Source organism: Seriola dumerili, unplaced genomic scaffold (assembly GCF_002260705.1).
Source record: "Seriola dumerili isolate Sdu_G_001 unplaced genomic scaffold, Sdu_1.0 BDQW01000138.1, whole genome shotgun sequence".
Classification (NCBI taxonomy): domain Eukaryota; kingdom Metazoa; phylum Chordata; class Actinopteri; order Carangiformes; family Carangidae; genus Seriola; species Seriola dumerili.
Genome location: NW_019174393.1, coordinates 1,237,037 through 1,255,712, shown reverse-complemented (window position 1 = coordinate 1,255,712; position 18,676 = coordinate 1,237,037). Strand labels below are relative to the sequence as shown.

Here is an 18,676-nt window from a genome sequence, read left to right as displayed (position 1 = left end):
TTTATTTGATAGGCTCATTGTTTTTGCAAAGTGTTAGGGTTCAATGTAGCAGGGGAAAAAAAATAATACAATAAAAGATAAAGTCTGATTGAATGAATGTGATGACGGCTCAGACACAGACATTGTATTTGATGTGGTTCACTCACATCAGGGCCGATAACCTCCTTCATGTCGGCGTGTCCCTAATAATCACACTATAACACCAGTGTAGAGCCCAGAGGTGGCATTTATTTATTGAAGGAATTATTGTGATGGTTTGGATTACATAACGTGTTTCAGCTATTTTGTCCATCCTCTGTTTAATAACACAACTGAGGAATAATTAGATTTACAATCCACATGAATAATTCACCGTCGACCAACTCTTAAGCGTCTGAGACTAAATTCCTTTCTAAAAGAAAATTCAAAAACACAAACTGATGATTTAAAAGTAGCGACACCTTCAGAAGAGAAGAGCATCAACATTCATTTTTCTCAGTCGTCAGGTTTTATTGTGAGGAATGAGATACAGGGACTGAGGAAAGGATGAAGGTTCTGTGTAAGAGGTTTATTTTCTCCATATATTTTACAAATAGAAGCACAAATGTTCATTTAGACTCTCGACAACACTTGTCCGAAGTACTTTTTTGAAGAGCTATAGGCAATGGAAACGATGACCTGGCCCGTTTATCTGCAAAGAAAAAGAAGAAGAAGAAAGGTGAGAACGGTGAACACAAAAGAGCAAGTCAGACCTGACAACAGTGTTTAACAAGCTGAAACCTAAAGGACATCTAGTCTATTATATCAAGGGCTTCATGGCGCACACTCCTCTCACTTCTACAGCTAAAGCAGCCCACAGGGATCCTGACATTACAGTCTAGTCTACAGTGTTACCTCCTCTGTTAAGACAAGCCTCAGTTCCTGAGTTCAGCCGAGGGTGAGGAGGAGCAGATTAGGTCAGAGAGGAGAATTAGTCACGAAAGAATGTGACGGCTTTTGGAAATTTAAAAAAAAAAAAAAAGACATGCATGGTTGAGAGGTAAAAGAGAGAGAGAGAGAGAGAGAGAGAGAGAGAGTAAAGAAGAGAGGTCATAGAGGTCAGAAAGTGATGGAGGAACATAATGAAAGAGTGAGTCAGAGAGAAATCTGCAAATGAATAGAGGAAGATAGAAAAGTGGGGGAATAAAAAGAGAGAAAAGAAAGAAAAAGGAAACACTGTAGATGTGGTGGAAAAAGAAAAAGAAGACTTACAGAGCAGCAGCTCCGGAGATGATCTCAATGAGCTCCTTGGTGATGACGGCCTGTCTGGTACGGTTGAAGGTGAGGGTCAGCTTGTCAATCATCTCGGCTGAAAAGGAAAAGGACAGAAACCCGTCAATCAATGTCAAACACCACTTTGTGACGGAAGAGGAAAAGTGATGTTCGAGCATCGCGAATACGTTTCAAAGTAAAATCATAACGATGTGAAAAGTGGCGGCCTAGATATGAGATTAAGTAAAAAATCTAAAAACGGGTAAACTCTTCTGTTTTCCAATGTATTAACTTTTTTCTAAATGATGCAAATGATTCAACAACAGCAATTAGTCGAGTGACAGAAAATAAAATAACCAGCATATATGTATAATTGATTAATTACTAAACCCAGATCTCATATATTCACTGATTTAACTTGTCAAATGTGGGTTTTGCTGCTTCTCTCTGATTTATAATCTTTGTAAATTGAAAGTATTTTGGTTTTTGATTAAAAAAAGTCGACGGTTGCAGCTCTAATTACGCCTCACGCCTATGGGAAGCGCTCGGCTGCAGCTAACAATTATCCTCATTATTGCTTAATCAATTCATCACTATGTAAAAATGTACATCCAAGCTCCACGGCCCCCGATGTGGCGTCTCCATCTTTTGCTCGTTTTGTCTGACGAACACGTGCAAAAACAAAATTCATTTTTACAAATCACATAAAACTGCGAAAAGCAGAAACTCTCACATGTGAAGATAAAACCAGAGAATGTAAATAAATAAATAACTCAAAACAATAAATCCAGCCAAAAATGGTTGGAAATTAATTTTCTGTCAGTCAACTAATCCTTTGAGCATCGATTAAAATAAAAATCGGTAAAAGTTTTGAGAAGAGATTTAGTTTCTACCTGCCTCATAAGAAACTAAATACTGTTTCTAAGGTGTTGCAGAAACACTGTAATGTCACTGAAGTCGTCATATAAAAGAGACACTACACATCAGCACATCCTTTCATAACATATCGTATATTATCAGCTGATTTCTGAAAGTTTGGAATGTGACACGTGTTCGCCAGGAAGTCCCGAAGTCTTACAAGCGTTCTTGCTGGCGCTGTCCATGGCAGTCATCCTGGCGCTCTGCTCACTGGTGGAGGACTCCCTCAGGGCCAGGTAGATGATGTTGACCATAGCAAACTCCTGGTAGTTCCTCAGCACGTCGGCATCGATGTCATCATAGACGCCCATGCTCTCTGTTGAGAGGACACAAGTGTTCAGGATCTGTCTAACTGGGACAAACGAGGCTGAATGTCTCTGAACAAAAGCAGCACGTCCTACCTGAGTTAGCAACGATGTCTGTGGAGAACACAGGCTTGTTGTCCGTCTTGTATGAGATAACAGACCTGTATCAGAGAAAGGGGGGGGGAGACTTTGTGATCAGGACAATACAGTATTTTACAGATAATTTAAACAGACAAGTGAATCTCTCAGTTTATGCAAGAAAGCCTCGTACCTGAATCTGTTGAAGATGATGGAGCCCTGGTCGAACTCGTATCCAGAGTTGAGCAGCTCGGTGGCGATGATGGAGGCGTCACCAAAGCTGGGGGGCTTGCGGCCGACTTCCTTGCAGTTGAGCATGATGTGCTTTCCATGAGTTCTGACGAGAGACGGTGAGTATCGTCACTCTGCACACTTTCATTCTTTAACACATTTTAAATCTTAACGTCTCATGACAGAGAAACCTCAACACTGTTTCACCCTGCAGAGAATAACAGGTGAAAACTTGTAATATTAGGAGAAATTTTGGCATTAAGAATAATTTCAGCGCTGTGTATTGATCCACTAGCACACTGAGCTTCACCGTCAGACTTCATGCTACCAGAGCCAACAAAAGGAATCACAGTAATCAGATCTTTACTGCTGCAGAAACTTCAGCATTATAAAATTGTTAAAATGTCAATGAGGCTTTTGCAACATTGAGAACTGTGAATTTCAGCCTTGAATAAACTAAGACTGGGCCTGACTCATGGCCTTCAATGTTGTAACAGAGCGGATTAGTACCTGTGCAGCAGGCCTCTCAGCTTGTCTCCCACATTGATCACCATCACCTCCTTGCCAGCACCAGTCAGGTTGGCGATCTCGCTCTTAATGGCCTTAGCCACACCGGAGTGGATGGCACCACAGAGACCACGGTCAGAGGTCACACCAACGATCAAATGCTTGGCGGCCTTGTCCTCGGGAGCTTTGATTTCAGCCTTCTCGTACAGAGCTGGAGGGCAGAGAGAAAATGGAGGGAATCTTAGTTGAAGAAACGATCGAGAGTAAAATCCAATTTATCAAGTGAGAGGTAACATGGAGGCGAGATGTTACATACCCAGAGCACCGGTGCCATAGACACGGGCTGGCTTCAGCTGCCTCTCAGCACGAGCGTACTTGGCAGCGGCCACCATTTTCATGGACTTTGTGATTTTCTGGATGTTCTTGATGGACTTCAACCGAATGGTGACTAAAGAAAAAAGAGGATTATCACTCAGAATATTAGAGGAGGGGCAAAATGACAACAAAATATTACAGTGAGACAATATAAAATGGTCAGCTGTTTTCAGATTTTGCTGCATGTTTACACCACAGTCTCTATTATGTGTAATATCTTTGGTCATATTAGAACTTGGCAGGTAATAATGCAAATCAACAGGCAGGACTGCCATCTCACAGAACCCCATTCACATATCTGGCAACCAGATTATTGTTTATATTATTGGCAATGATGCACACTTACAATAATAATAATAATATAAAAGCCTTTTACAAGTCACTAGGATGAGCTCTACTAATTTGGCATCACTTATTTCAATATATTTTACTCTAAATTATTTGTCCTCTAGATGACTGCTTATTCACCCCCCTCAATAGACAGTGATATGACCTGGTTAAGTTTTTCAAATGTGTGCTGCAGGGAAAGAAGTTTGCAGCTCAAGATTGTGTTTTAAGCAACTGCAAACCGGTGGGTCGATATATAAAGACATATGTACTTATTGAATTATTCAGATGTTGCCCTCAGCTGGCATTATATGCTGTCACTGGATGTTGAAATTTTGAATCTGTGGTGTAATCAGTGTCAGATTACAGCCTGCATTATGTTGTTGTGCTGTTGTCTTTTATTACAAAGTGTGCAATTAGTTTACAAATGTACTTACTGTCCTTCAAGGTAGCCATGTTCCTGACCTGCCCACTGTGAACAGAAATAGTCCATTTGAGTTTTAGCTGCAAGCATTGTCAACATGTAAAAGCGTTATTAACATGTTATCAGCTTACTATTAAAAGTAGCTTCGAGTTAATGTCATGTTATCATAGGCTAACCTCTTCTGTCATTGGCTATAAAATGAGGAATACAGGTTAGCGCTGCAAGTGAGTTAGCATCAGCTAGCTCTGCACAGAGGAGGCTTTGACAGTTAGCCCTAGCTAAGACTATCACTGTGACCGATGCGTTATACCGACTTCCGTTCATATATGTTATAAATGTATTAGCTCAGAGTTATTCATTGGTGAAATGTTAACTCTCCTCTCTCGACACTCGCACAATGTCAGTTCAGTTAGCTTTAGCTTCTGGCCGGTTGAACTTGTCCATTCATTAGCCGCGGCCTCCACGTTAGCACGTCCTTGCACTCAATAACTCGCGTGCTTTACAGACTAGACGTTACACGTCCATTACAGTCACACATGTCCACAGAGTTCAAACAAAGACGATAAAGTTAAAGACTGTTGAGGAGCAATATATATATTTGTGACTTTACCATTGTGGGGAGAACACCAACGCGCTGGTCCTGGCGAACATGGTTACTCCTATGAAGGTCAGACACGCAGGACTGCGCAGGCGCAAGTTAAGGGCAAAATGGACGAATGCTGCCTTCATGTACCAGCAGAAATATCGTTATAAAGATGATCACACACATGACTGAAACGGACTGAACCCACAATGTTTACCCAAAAAAAGTGAAGAGCCTTTTTAGTAGATTTATTATTTCTTGTAAAAACATGTAACGTTTGTTACTGGTATAAAAGGCAAATAAAACACATTTTCATCTCTGACTTTTGTCTAACTTTCGTAAGTATTTTATTGTACTCTAAACATTTAGTTCACTAATTACTTTGATATAAACTATTCTCCCTAAACTTTTGCGCGGTAAATCTAATGTATATTGTAGAAATTGATAATACATTCTTGTGGGGGAGCATCTCAGATATTCACATTTGTTTTAATAAATCACACAGGCAAGCACCTATTTCTCAAAGACAATTACAGCTAAACATTAGGAAACAAATTGTAGGTTGTAAAAATTCTTGTGCCAAGTGAAGTTTGTTCCTGGTATTTCATAAAACATCTCAGGAACGTAATAAATCACAACGACGTGTTTGGTAAAATCCGAAGCTTACGTAGAGCCATTGAACGCAGCAAACGTTATCGCGAGATTTTAACCTCACTCGCGGAAATTGTTTATGTCGGTAGCGGTTGAACGTGGGTTTTAGCGGCGATTCGAGCAACATTTCTACCGATTTACTTTGAATTTTAACGTTATATCGAGTGTTTTACGTTTGTCGTAGCTGGTCGCGATGGGGAAAGCAGATTTTCTCTCTCCCAAGGCGATAAGCAACCGGATAAAATCCAAGGGTCTCCAGAAGTTGCGGTGGTATTGTCAGATGTGTCAGAAACAATGTCGAGATGAGGTAAGATTTTCAGTATTAAATGTGTTATGTTGTTGTTTTTTTGCTGTTGTTTATGTGTTAAACTTAAACTTAATTTGTGTGTTTGCCGACAGAATGGCTTCAAATGCCACTGCATGTCTGAGTCCCACCAGAGGCAGCTGCTGCTGGCCTCAGAGGACCCCACAAAGTTCATGGACTACTTCTCAGAGTGAGTCTGAACCTTAGCTTAAATAGACAACACGTTAACGGTGGTCTAAAGGTGGTTGATTTAATCGTTTTCCTCATTTTGTACCAGTGAGTTCAAGAGCGACTTCGTGGAGCTGCTCAGAAGACGCTTTGGTGAGTTCAGGTTCATCCAGATGCTTGTGTCTATAAACGCAACTGAGATAGTGTGTACATTTACTCCCTCTTGATCTGCAGGGACCAAGAGAGTGCATAACAACATTGTCTACAACGAGTACATCAGTGACCGGGAGCACGTACACATGAACTCCACACAGTGGGAGACTCTCACTGACTTCACCAAGTGGCTGGGCAGAGAAGGTGAGCGGATGTAACTTACACATGCTTTAAAAGAATAAAAAAATGATGCATGTTGCTTACCCTGTAGAAAAGTCAGACCAAACATGTGTAGAAGAGTCAGTACAGTAGATTATATGTTGTGTATTTACTAATCTGTTAAGTGTTGTTCCTACAGGCCTGTGTAAAGTTGACGAGACCCCTAAAGGCTGGTACGTCCAGTACATTGATCGCGACCCGGAGACCATCCGCCGCCAAGAGGAGCAGGCGAGGAAGAAGAAGCAGGAGCTGGACGATGAAGAGAGGAGCGCCAGGTTCATCGAGGAGCAGGTCCGCAGAGGCCGGGACAGCAAGGAGACAGACGTGAGTGCACCAGCGTCACAGACCTCAGCTGAGATCTGTACAGACTTTGATTTTTCAAAATTTAAAATAATAGTTTGTGGTGTATTTTATTTTGTAGGAAACTCCAGTTTATACAGAGCTGAAACGTGAGAATGAAGAAGAGAAAGGTTTGGATTTTTTACTTGTTTATCTCCGGATGTTTGTTCTATTTGTCTCCCTCAAAGTCATAAAGTATATAAAAATGTTTTTCTCTTGCAGTTGCTTTCAACATGGGCGCCTCTTCATCTGTAGCCGGTCCTTCCAAATCAAGGTACAGGAGCTTCTGTGCAGGGTGTTAATTCTTCTCCACAATTATCAAGTGGGTATAATAGGATTAGTTTGTCTGAAACCTGTTTGTGTGTCTGTGCAGCTCTGTCCTTGGTGCCAGTGCTCTCAAAACAGCAGCAGCATCCTCGACCAAGAGGAAAGACACGTCCTCCGGTTCAGACTCCAGAGCGGAGAAGAAGAAGAAATCTGCTCTGGAGGAGATCATAGAGGTAGAGCGGATGATTCTGTTTTGTCTTCTTTACGTATTTATATGTGTTTTATATGTTTTAGTGATTGTATGTGTGATGTTTTTTCTCGTCAGATGGAGGAGAAGAAGAAGAAGAAGCAGCAGTCGGTCAGGACGGATTACTGGCTGCAGCCCAACATCGTGGTCAAAGTCGTCACCAAGAGACTGGGAGAGAAGTACCACAAGAAGAAGGCTGTCGTCACGGTAACGATGCTCTGTATGCGTTCATATGAAGCGTGTGGAGCGGGAAGAGGAGCTGCGAAGTTGTTAACAGTTGTGAATCCTTTTTGCCGCAGGAGGTGCGAGAAAATTACACAGCGGTGGTGAGGATGATCGACTCCGGAGACAAACTGAAGCTGGACCAGAACCACGTGGAGACCGTCATACCTGCACCAGGTAAACCACAGGTTGTTTAGTGAAATCAACACGTGCCTCAGCTGTTGTGTTTTTTTCTCTACCGTCCTCAGCATCTTCTTGCTCTCAAATTTCCTGCAGGTAAAAAGGTTTTGATCGTGAACGGTCCGTACAGAGACACCGAGGCTCTGCTGGAGGGGATCGATGAAAAACATTTCTGCGCCACACTCACCCTCGACTCCGTAAGTGTTTGAAGGCTTCAGGCTGTTCTCACATCAGTAGTAAATGTATGTGATTTTCTGACCCAAAAATAGAACATGGACTAACGTATTTGATAACATTCACTACTCATCATCCTGTAATGCACCAACAGAATCTGAAAATCTGTTTCATTCAATCTGAAAAATGTATATAATATGAGACTTGACAAGTTGTTGTAAAGATCACCATTAGTTTTATTGTTTTCCATTTGCTGCATTCACTTTCATGTTGAATTTTTTTTGTATTTGTCAAGCCCAGTTTCTGAGTTGCAGCTGCAGCAGTTATTAAAGTTTCGTGTCTTCTCATCCTCAGGGTCAACACAAAGGAAAGAGGGTGGACGTCGCCTACGAGGATTTCTCTAAACTGGCCTGAACCAGCAGCCCCTCCAGCTCTAACCTCAGGCAGCCGTTTTTGGCTGAGGGACTCTACTGTGTCAGAGTTACTTTCCCCATGATTCACATGTACATATACATATCCCACAATGCATTTCCAGTGAAGCGTTACAGAAAAAACATAGAGCAATATGTTCAATTTGTTTTTTTTTTAAATTTTGTATTAATAATCAAGTTGATCTTAACATTGCAGATGTAAATTTTGTCCAAATAAACAAAAGTGACTTCAGGTGGTCTTTGGAACCTATGACCTCAATTTGTAGATCAATATATATATATATATCAATCTATAGAAATCAATATGTTTGTGTCTGTTCAAAGCGTCTGAAGGAAGCTGTTGAGTTCTGGGACGATGTAGTCGGTGTAGTGGCCGTCGATGAAGCCCTTCCCGCTGTTGTGAATGAACCAGCAGTAGACGTTAGAGCCGCGCCTCGTGTCACGCCTGTAGTCCTTCTGCCAGCCCCTGCACACACACACACACACACACACACACACACACACACACACACACACACACACACACACACACACACAGACAGAGATGAGTTCATGGCTGTAATGAGAAATGGGTTGCCTCAGAAGTCGGTTTTAACGTGACTCGCTGTGAGACGTACCTGGTGACTTGCAGCTTGTTGCCCTTCACCTCCATGGTGGCCTCCTTCTTCAGAGGGTCGACTCCTTCGTGGACGTCGTGCACGCTCACCTCAGGCTCTCTAGAAAACTGCCCTGTGAGATCACGCACATTTTTAAGCTCAAACACACCAGTTAGATAAGGTCAAACCTGCATTAAACCCACTTTATCCTGTCATCAGACGCCACTAATTCACCTAATGACACAATTTAAATATTCTGGATTTATCCTATATTCATTTAAACTTGTAACTGAAGCTTTGCTACCCAAACGAGTACAAATATAAGATTTCTCATATGTAAGGTATCTACCAGCACCAGAATTCCCTTCGTTTGTATATTTATATATGATGAATACATTAGGTGTTAGTTTTACATGTTTAACCTTTCACAGAAATAAAAATTACCTTTTAAAAGTAACAAAATTGTAAATGTTTTTGCAGAATAACAGAAAAAAGTAAGATGTTTTTGTGATTTATGCACTTTTTGACCCTTAGTTATGAACTCGATAGTTATTTTTTATGTGTTTTGATCACAGAGCTGAGATATATAAATAGAAGTATGTTTGATTGACAGGTGTCTATTCCACGGTTAAAGATGACATCGCTGAACGAATCTTTGGACGACTTCAGTTTAACACTTAAAGTTCAACTTATTGATTTCCTGTTAAAGTCAATCAGCGTCCGATCACCCTTCAGTTTGGTTTAACGAAGCCTGTGAGGCAGGTGAGTGTTTCGTACCTATGAGCCCGTGCACCAGAGGCGAGTACTGGTTGTTGTTGGGAATGTAGATACCGAGGAAGTCAACGTTTACTGGATGTTTCTTCCACACACGGTGAAGCAACACCATCACCTGGGTATTGTTATTCACTGTGACGGTAACACGAGAGTCCTTAACGATGGAGACCCTCACCCTGAAACACAGAAACGTGTGAGGCAAAGTGAACCAGACGTACAGCCCAGGTAAGTAAAGATGCCGTAATCGAAGAAGGTGTGACTGTTACCTGTCCTGTGTGATTTCAGCCGTGGTCCCCCAGGTGAACGAGTGGTTGTTCCTGCCGTCGGTCATGGCGATGCCGTCGGTGCCGACGGTCACGCTGACTCCGTCAGGCTGGTAGTAGATGGAGATGGTGCCGAAGTAGGTTTTGAGGTTTCCTTTCTGCGTCTTCTTTGAGCCGATTAACTGCCCGTTCACCACCACGCCTTCAGGACAGGAAACGCAAGGTACAGTGTGGAGTGGAAATAAAGTGACCACGGAGGTTAAAGGTGACAGAGTGACACATTATTTCAGCATCTTTTGTCACCTGATAGCTGAGTCTCAACGAGTTGTCCATAGAAAAATAGTTGTTTTTAAAGGACTTATAACTCTCTTGTATCTGTCCGTTAACTATGAAGCTAGAGCCAGGAGATGATTAGCCTAGCTTAGCACAAACACTGTAAACAGGGGGGAAACAGCTAGCTAGCTAACCCCTTCTTTTTTTTTGTGCTGTATGTTCAAAACATCCACACACTTATTTCCTTTGCAAAGACTGAATTTACTGTCCAGCCTTTCTGTCACACGCAGACATGACAAAGGTATATGTGCAATGGAGCTAACTATGCTAATGTAATAACCATGTAGGTTTCCCTCCAAATCCAGCATCATGGAAATTGCATTGAGGCCTGCAAAAGCTGTTCAGTGGTTTTGTTTGTTTACACCAATGATGCAAATAAATCATCAGATGTTTAAGTACTTTAACACAGAGCATGTGCATCTTAAAGGTAAAAGAAAAATCGATTTTTCATAAACTTTTGGTACCTGTTCCGCTGTCGGACACCAGGTTGAGAATATGACCAGGTTTGGAGTCGATGTTGAAGCAGACGTCCATGTTCCTTTCAGGCAGGTGGACGATGAAGTGAGGGTCGTTGTCCACTGGATGAGAAACACTCGTTACACACTGTTCACACTGTTTAACATGATGTCACGATGGGATGAAAGTCACCAGAGTGTGTGTGCATGTGCATGTTACCTAAGTTGACCTGCTGAGGCACGACCCACTCCTCTGGACCCTTCTCGGCCTGACTCGGGGGGGCCGGTGTGGTCATCTGGACCCAGGGTGGAGGCTGGTAGACGACTCGCACCGGAGCCACGCCATTGCCTGCTGAGCCCCCTCCTAACCCTCCTCCTACACACACACATGAGATTATGCTTTTAGATGTTTGTTTATTCCCTCTTTGTGTTTTATACGTGGTTTATTTACTTGTTTTGTGTGTTTTGTGTGTAACATTATGCTCCTTTTGTCAGGCACCTGAGCAGCAGCCGTGCTTGGGGTCCTTCGGGGAGTCGGCCAGCAGCCTCTCCGTGGCGTCCTCGCTCTCCACCAGCAGAGCAGTGAGCGGAGTGACGAACTGATGCTCCACAGCCAGCGACATGATCCGCTGGGTGATCTTCCTCTTCTTGGCGGCTGTTGGCGCCAGAGACCTGCAGGAGAACCACAATGCAACTGTTAAATACTGACAATACCACAAATTCACTGTTTGGTTTAACAGTGATACCTTATTTCACATGTTCTCTGATCGAGGTTTGACTTTTGTGTTTTGCTGTAAGGTAATTTCAGGTGATTTTTTTCATTTTTTTTTGTCCATTTATTTTCATTTCTATCCAATGATGGATCTAGTTTTTTCACTGGACTTTCTGGATTTAGGACCTTCTTGTGTCTCCATACGTTTCTTGTATCACTCCGCATGCTCTCCAGTCACTCACCTTTCGGCGATCAGCTGTTTGATGGTGATATAGGCCCACATCTGTCTGGCGAAGCCCGTGAACGAGTGCTGCTGCTTGGCCAACTCTGCGTCCAGCTCTGTGGTGTCGGTCTCTGTTTCCAGGGTCATGTCCAGACGGGCCTGCGGGACGAGATTGGACAGAGGACACTGGTAGTACTATACCTTGATCCATGACATTGAACCCAAGTATAAAGACGCAAAACATGGTTGTAAGTGTATGCTTGTGTGTCATGCTCACAGCAGATGCGGTGGTGAAGCTGGTCAGCGTGTTGCTCTCAGATGGAAGCACCTTCCCGGCCACCACCAGCTCCGAGCCACTGAAGTATTTATCGAAGCGGTTCTGGGTGACGTCCGACACCGCTTCCTCTGGGAACTGGATGGCGATTCTCCTCAGCAGCGGAGAGGAGACCTGGCTGTAGAACGTCTGCAGAGGGAGAGGAGTGGAAACTGAGGTGATGACTTCAAATTTTGTTCATTAAACTCCTTGGAAGTCTAAACCTAAATGAAATTTTACTGCTGTTTTATATACAACTCCACTTAAAGTATCTTGTCTTTGGTTTGCTTGAGAGGGAATGAAGAAATGTCGTACCCGTAGCTGCTCTGCGGCGTCATGGTTAGCGTAGATCCTCTGAGCCATGCCCCGGTTCTCCATGGCGATACGTTCCAGGAAGTCGTAGTCCACGTCGAAACCGATGCCCAGTGAGAAGAGAGAGAACTCCTCTCTCATCACTCGCTTCACGTTCTTCTGGATGGTGCTGAGCTTGATCTCTCCTGCAGAGAGAAATCCATGTTGGGGTCAGCTGTTTACGTTAAAAACAAAAGCTCTTAAACGGCATCTTAAAGGTTCAAGGCAGTTACATAAAGTAGTTCTTGTTTGTAGTAAATTAGATGAAACATGCAAAATCACTGGTACTGTACGTACGACCCTTTAAGTACAAGTCAGTCAGTCTTACCTACAGTGGGATCTCCATCTGACACCAGAATGATCATGGAGACGGAGCGAGGGTCAATTATCCCCTGATTGGACGCCTTCGCCAGCATCTGAACTGCTCTCATCAGTGCCTCATTGATGTTGGTGCCTGGGGTGAAAGGTCAGTAAAATATTACCAAGTACAACCTGTTTCACAAGCAATCAAAGTCTTCCGAACGTCATTCTTTTTTTTTTTTTTTTTAAAGAGTATTTTCCCATGATGCCTCACCTCCATTGGGTTTGATGGTCCGGATGTATCTCTTGGCGTCTGCGATCTGAATCGATGAGCCGGGGACCAGCTCCTCGCTCCAGCAGCGCACGTTGTGGTTGAAGTCGATGATGCTGAAGTGATCGTCTATAGTCAAGTCGTCCAAAATAGCCTGCATGGCCTCCACCGTCTGCGAGAGAGGTTTGGAGTTAAAGCGCATTCTGCAGAATCGCCACACGGTGGCAGCGGTTCACAAAGGAGAGCTGAGGACCAGGAGGACGGCTGGAAGGGTCAAAGTGCACATAACTGGGAGTGTAAACAACAAATCTCTTACTTGCTTCATCTTGACCCCCCACATGGACCCGCTGACATCAATGACGAACACAATGTTTTTGGGAAGCGGGGAGAAGTTGTTTGGAGCAAAGAACTGGACGAAGTGGCCGTCCGAGACCTGGAGGAGACAAGGGGGGGGGGGGAGCGTGAAGAGACGGTCATCTCCAAAACCTTCTCCAGCTGAACAACGAGGCTTCATACACAATCTTTGGGATGGTTAAACGTGTGATACCTGCAGCTCCCCGGAGTTGCTCTCCCTGTTCACATCATATCTGATGGTAAAGACGCCATCTATAGCACTGCCGGTGCAGTTCTCACACTTCCTCTGCTGCTGCAGGTTGGGCTTGAAGACGATGTGAGCCTGGGGACACAGAGGAAACTGTTATGAAGAGGCGTATGTTTTTCATCATGTGTTCATTTTCCCTCTGACTTTTTTGGCTAAAGTCAAATATTCACATACAAGCTACTCCTATTTTTCCCTAAAATTCTCAATACATATTACATTTTTTTTTCAACACTCCTACAAAACTCATCATCAAAACTGGCCGATAAAGATTCCCACCCTAATCCCACACCATCACTGGTCGTTCAGGTGGAAAATGGCCTCTGCATCTGACATCGATTACATTAACCCTTAAATTTACTGAATAATTGCAATCAATCTAAATCTAATCCGACTGTATTTCACCTATTACATCAACACAATCCTTGAGACACTGGATCTTTATATAGATCCAGATTTTTCAATTCAAATTTGCATCATGCAGTCTTGCCAGAGGTCCTGTGTGTTTTCCAGTATTACCTTGTCTTTGGATGACGTAGTTTTGATGAGATCTGAAAACTGCGACCCCAGGGTGTTCAGCGCTTGCACCGTGGAAATTCCCTTTGGTTCAAAGATGTACACGTCCACCTGAAAAAGAGAGGCCGGGTCAGGGACGATTTAAAGAGACACACACACACACAGGCATAAAGAAACACACACATGTCGTTGTGTTCTTACCTGGAACTGTGGCACCAGCCTCCCAGGCTGCAGGTACAGCGAGTGCTCGTAGAAACCCAGCCTCCTGTGCATCATCTCCTGGTAGTGGAGCTCGAACTCGATGTTACTGCCAGGAGGAACATATACCTCCGTCTTGAAGGTCTCCATGTCCTGGGAATTAGCCCTGTAAAGCAGACATATCTCAGTCTTCATGAGGCTGTCGAGCTCTACAGAGGATTTAAATCCAGGACGCCGGTCCAGTACCTGACGATGCCCGCTGCCTTGCCTCTGGCTCTAGCCTGAGCGTACAGGTTCCTGGCTACTGTCTTCTCCTTCACCGAGCCCACGAACGTGATCCCATTCACGTTCCTGAAGAACAAGAACGAGGGAAAAGGGAGAAATGGTAGACTCTCTGTCGAGGTAGTACTTTGTAGTACTGCGTGGTACCGGGACTCACATGGTGAAGTTGGTGATGAAAGCTCGTTTGGGGATCTGGACGTTGAAGCCAATGCTCTGAGCTTTGGAGCCTGAGTTGACCACTGAGCTCCTGACGGTGGTGTGGGCGAAGCGGGACGTGATGCGGCTCTCCACCTTGTAGCTCCTGACCGTGATGTCTTCCCCACGGATGGCCTGTGGAGGAGGTAAACAGAAACAGCGATGACCTATAGGGATCTTTCCTGTTTCTCTTTTTGAATCCTTTATATCTCTGACCTGGACTTCTCTCGTCTCTGGGTTCTGGGACTTGTTTCAGTCTTGGTTTTGACCCTGTTTGGAACTGGCCTTGACTCGAATCGGATTATGGTGGTCTTGATTGCAGCCCAGGTATATTCGGCATCGGTAACGTTTACAGTTACTCATTTGGCAGACGCTTTTATCCAAAGCGACTTACAAGTGAGTGACGTCACTAAAGCTTCAGTGCAGTAGGAGACCTTGGTGTAAGAGCTTAATATCACATCTATTTAACAAGTACAAGGAGATCAGGTAAATGTTCTGGTGTCAGAGGTGTTAGGAGAGGAGGTGCTCTCGGAGGGACGCTCCTGCTCGGACAGACTTCGGTAGCTTGTTCCACAGAGGAGAACAGTCTTAAGTGTCACATACGGGCTTCAATTTGAATTTCTAATTTCAGTTTTTAGTACTACTGTATATAAAGTTGCATCCACTAGTCGGTTAAGTGATTGAAGACTGATTAATTCGATGTTCCATTTAGGGATGATCACGCAACTACATTTATTCTAGTCTCAGTCTTGAGTTGGTCTTGATCCTCTTGGACCTGGTCTTGTGACCTCCATAGAGACAAAAGCCTCTGTTCTCAAGGAGTTGAATTTAAATTATAAATATTTTTGTCATAGTTTGAGATGATAAAAACTTGATAAAGCCAAAAACTAATGCAACCAACTTCATGCGACTGTCCTACTGATTTGATTTCTAAGGTAAAGAAAGACAGAAAAGGGAAGTGGGGCAGGATTAGTGGCAACCAAAGTCAATAACCCGTCAGTCATGGGAATCTCTTCAAACAGCAGTGTATTGATTCGTAGATAAAGTTAAACTCTGTCACAGTGGAGAGGGCTCCAACAACAAGCCCAGAGTCATACTTCAAAGTCTTCCTCCTCCTCGCTGGTCAATATCGCTCTCTGAAACACACAAACACACAGAGAGAGAAGTCGTCAGTTTCACACTTTCTGAATCTGCGCTCTCGGCCGATTGTAAATCACAAATTGTCGGTAGTAATTATAATTGGAGGTGATGCAGAATCACAATCGGGATCAGAGGCGGTTTGTTTGGTGATGCCTTGTTTATTTTTGTGCAATCAGTAAGATGCATTCCACGGATGTGTGTTGCAGCTGTTGCGACATCAGTGAGAAAAAAGCAAACAGAGGGTTTTTTTGCTCTGTCTTGTAAAATTAGACATTAAAGAAAAAGAAAAGATCTCACCTTGTGTCTCTCCCGATGATCCCGTAGATCCGACTGGTGGAAGAAAGAAAAGACTTAACTCTTAAAGTGAATGACACAATTCAAGAAAAAAAGGTGCCTGTATTTTTCTCAGAAAACAATGACAAAAAGTGAGTCTTAAGTGAGGTCAAAGGTCAAACCAGAGCTTTCAGGAAAATTACATATACACAAGAAGGAAGTTTTTTTTGTTTTTGTTTTAATGCTGAAAATGAGATTTAACCATCAAGCTGATTTAACATGGTTAGATTAATAAGACATACTGTACATTTTGTAATTTTGTATTTCATGTCGTTTACATCACATTTAAACCGACTTTAGAGATTTAAACATTTGTCCCTGCTATGCAAATTTCTTAAGATTAATTTTAAAGGTAAAAAAAAGTATTTTCATTTCATTTAAAAAATAATACACAAGAAGTCAAGTTTTTTTACTCATTAGATTTAACAATCACACTTATTTAGAATGATAAATTGACTAAGACTTTAAGATTTTGCACAAACTTCATAGATCAAAAAATATTGACTAAATGATGAAACATCAGACATACAAAGGTGAATTTGTCGGTGAGTGTTAAAGGTCAAATTGTGAAGAAAACATTTAGATTTAAATTCAATAAGAAAATGAATTCAGAAAGAAAATGATGAAAATCAGATTTAAACATCAAACATCTAAACTGGAGAGGAGTCAGGTAAAAGACGGAATAAATAAGATTTTTTAAAAAGTAGCACATGATGAAAAATTAGTTGTCAGTCATATAAAGGTGAGTGAGTTTTAAGAGCAAGCATTTAGATAAAAACTAGTAAATACATAAAAATAAATAATATATAATCTCTTGCAATACTGGTGAAATAAGAAAATATTTTTTTCCTCTATGAATTTATTTTTGACAAAATTTGACTTCCATCATGAAATTGTATTTTTTTTTAAACTAAATAAAGTCATCGCTTCTTGTCAGTGATTAAAATAATTAAAATAAAGCCAAGTACTGCTGACACAAATCTATTCATATACATCAGAATATAACTGTATATTTGACATTTCTTTCACTTCACGAAACAAAACCAATTTGATTTCAGATCAGTATCAGCCTGTGTCGATGGTTAAGCTCTTTTCTGTAAATAAAAAGTGGCACAAACAGAGTCTGTATGAGATTTCATACATCCCCCGGTCCCTGTTAACACCCTCCGACTCACTGTCTCTTCCTCCCATTCTCCATCTATCACAAACTCAAAGCAGCGGCCCTGGTGGAGGAGCAGGAGCCCCAGTAGCAGCAGCAGCAGACGCCTCATCTTTTTTTCCAGGCCTGTGGGCTCAAACACACATATCCTCACACACACACACACATACAAAACAAAACACAGCTCTGGGAGACGGACGGTCCTTCTGCAGGGAACCTCGCGGAAACACAGCTGAGCTGAAAACTGAAGGTTAAAATCCACTGAACTGATCAACCCCCCCTCCTCCCCCCAAGGCCCCCAGTCAATATTTGTTGTGTTTCATGTAACCCAGACAGGAGAAGGAAACTTTGAAACTTGGCCTGCAGTGTGGGCAGGGTAAATAGGACACATTTGACCTATTCATAGATTAAACAGAGGTTTCACATCCCACACATTGTTTAGAGATCCCGTGCTCTGATATTAAAAGTCACGATTTGACCTTAATGGTGCATTTTAATATAAATATCATCCTTATGTGTTTCTGATACACAATTGGCAGTTTTTAAAAAAGTCTGTGTGAAATGGAGGTACAAAGATGAACATTTTCATGACACACATCCGCATGAGCAACATGTAATTCTGCAGGACGGCCACAAGATGGCGCCAAAGTAAACCTAATTGCTGAAGCTTTCACCTCTCACCTCTGCATAACAGCACATTTTTTAATTTATTTTACTGTGAGATGTTTAGTTTTTAGGCAAAATAGTTTTGAAATTATGGGATTTTTGGAGTGTAACATAATATAATGTGTAAATGCAAAGTGTGAATAAAGGAAAAACAAAGGTTATAACTCCCCCACACTGACTGAATTTGTACTAAAGTGTTTAGTGCCATTTTTTTTTTCTACTTCCAATTAAATTAAATACACAATTCACAAGTTGTTAAAACATATTCCCCTTTTGTTTAGAGTATGTGGGTTAAGATAACAGTCGTAAATTTGTATTACTGATTACGAAACAGGTCAGATTAGAGGCAGCTGATGGAAGCTCATTATGCTTTATGGCAGTGTCATGCTGCCTTCAAGGGCTTCTTGTAAACTCCAGTCATCAACCATCAAACCCTCCTGTTACCTTTACACATGTAATGACATAAAAGAAACTTTAATGCCTTTTTCAAATTAGTCTTCAAGCTTAGACTTCATCATGATTATGTATTTTAATGAAAGGGTTAGTTAGTTTTAGTTAAAGGGTAAATGAAACATGTAGTAATCTACATGAAACGCACCAATACGCAGCATGTTTTCCATCTGTCATGACTTTTGGGTTCATGCTAGATTTCTGCCCCCTGGTGG

General features: G+C 42.3%; 3 protein-coding genes across 4 annotated transcripts; 1 reads left to right on the top strand and 2 right to left on the bottom strand.

Moving 5' to 3' along the window:
- Positions 1–526: 526 nt before the first annotated feature.
- On the bottom strand, positions 527–5,097 carry atp5c1 (ATP synthase, H+ transporting, mitochondrial F1 complex, gamma polypeptide 1). 2 transcript variants are annotated; one of them, XM_022749774.1, is made up of 9 exons: positions 5,006–5,097; positions 4,409–4,443; positions 3,586–3,717; positions 3,273–3,480; positions 2,725–2,868; positions 2,550–2,614; positions 2,309–2,464; positions 1,231–1,327; positions 527–670 (listed from the first exon to the last, which is right to left on the bottom strand). In XM_022749774.1, exons 1-9 carry the CDS (start codon positions 5,044–5,046, stop codon positions 667–669), a joined length of 882 nt encoding a protein of 293 aa, XP_022605495.1. In that variant the 5' UTR covers positions 5,047–5,097; the 3' UTR covers positions 527–666. The 2 variants fall into 2 exon arrangements, with proteins under 2 accessions (XP_022605495.1, XP_022605494.1); XM_022749773.1 differs by lacking the exon at positions 527–670 and having other exon boundaries at positions 1,227–1,327.
- A 599-nt stretch (positions 5,098–5,696) lies between these two features.
- Positions 5,697–8,565, top strand: kin (Kin17 DNA and RNA binding protein). Its single transcript, XM_022749164.1, has 12 exons — positions 5,697–5,936; positions 6,029–6,123; positions 6,211–6,254; positions 6,336–6,458; positions 6,613–6,797; positions 6,895–6,943; positions 7,035–7,086; positions 7,186–7,312; positions 7,405–7,533; positions 7,626–7,725; positions 7,825–7,925; positions 8,257–8,565. Exons 1-12 carry the CDS (start codon positions 5,823–5,825, stop codon positions 8,314–8,316), a joined length of 1,179 nt encoding a protein of 392 aa, XP_022604885.1. The 5' UTR covers positions 5,697–5,822; the 3' UTR covers positions 8,317–8,565.
- On the bottom strand, positions 8,121–17,590 carry itih2 (inter-alpha-trypsin inhibitor heavy chain 2). The gene is made up of 21 exons (XM_022749163.1): positions 17,362–17,590; positions 16,151–16,183; positions 15,811–15,849; positions 14,676–14,848; positions 14,483–14,587; positions 14,240–14,402; positions 14,042–14,149; positions 13,472–13,600; positions 13,241–13,357; positions 12,928–13,096; positions 12,682–12,807; positions 12,318–12,499; positions 11,967–12,152; positions 11,709–11,848; positions 11,254–11,426; positions 10,975–11,130; positions 10,764–10,877; positions 9,970–10,168; positions 9,707–9,879; positions 8,951–9,062; positions 8,121–8,799 (listed from the first exon to the last, which is right to left on the bottom strand). Exons 1-21 carry the CDS (start codon positions 17,455–17,457, stop codon positions 8,652–8,654), a joined length of 2,841 nt encoding a protein of 946 aa, XP_022604884.1. The 5' UTR covers positions 17,458–17,590; the 3' UTR covers positions 8,121–8,651.
- Between the last annotated feature and the right edge of the window lie 1,086 nt (positions 17,591–18,676).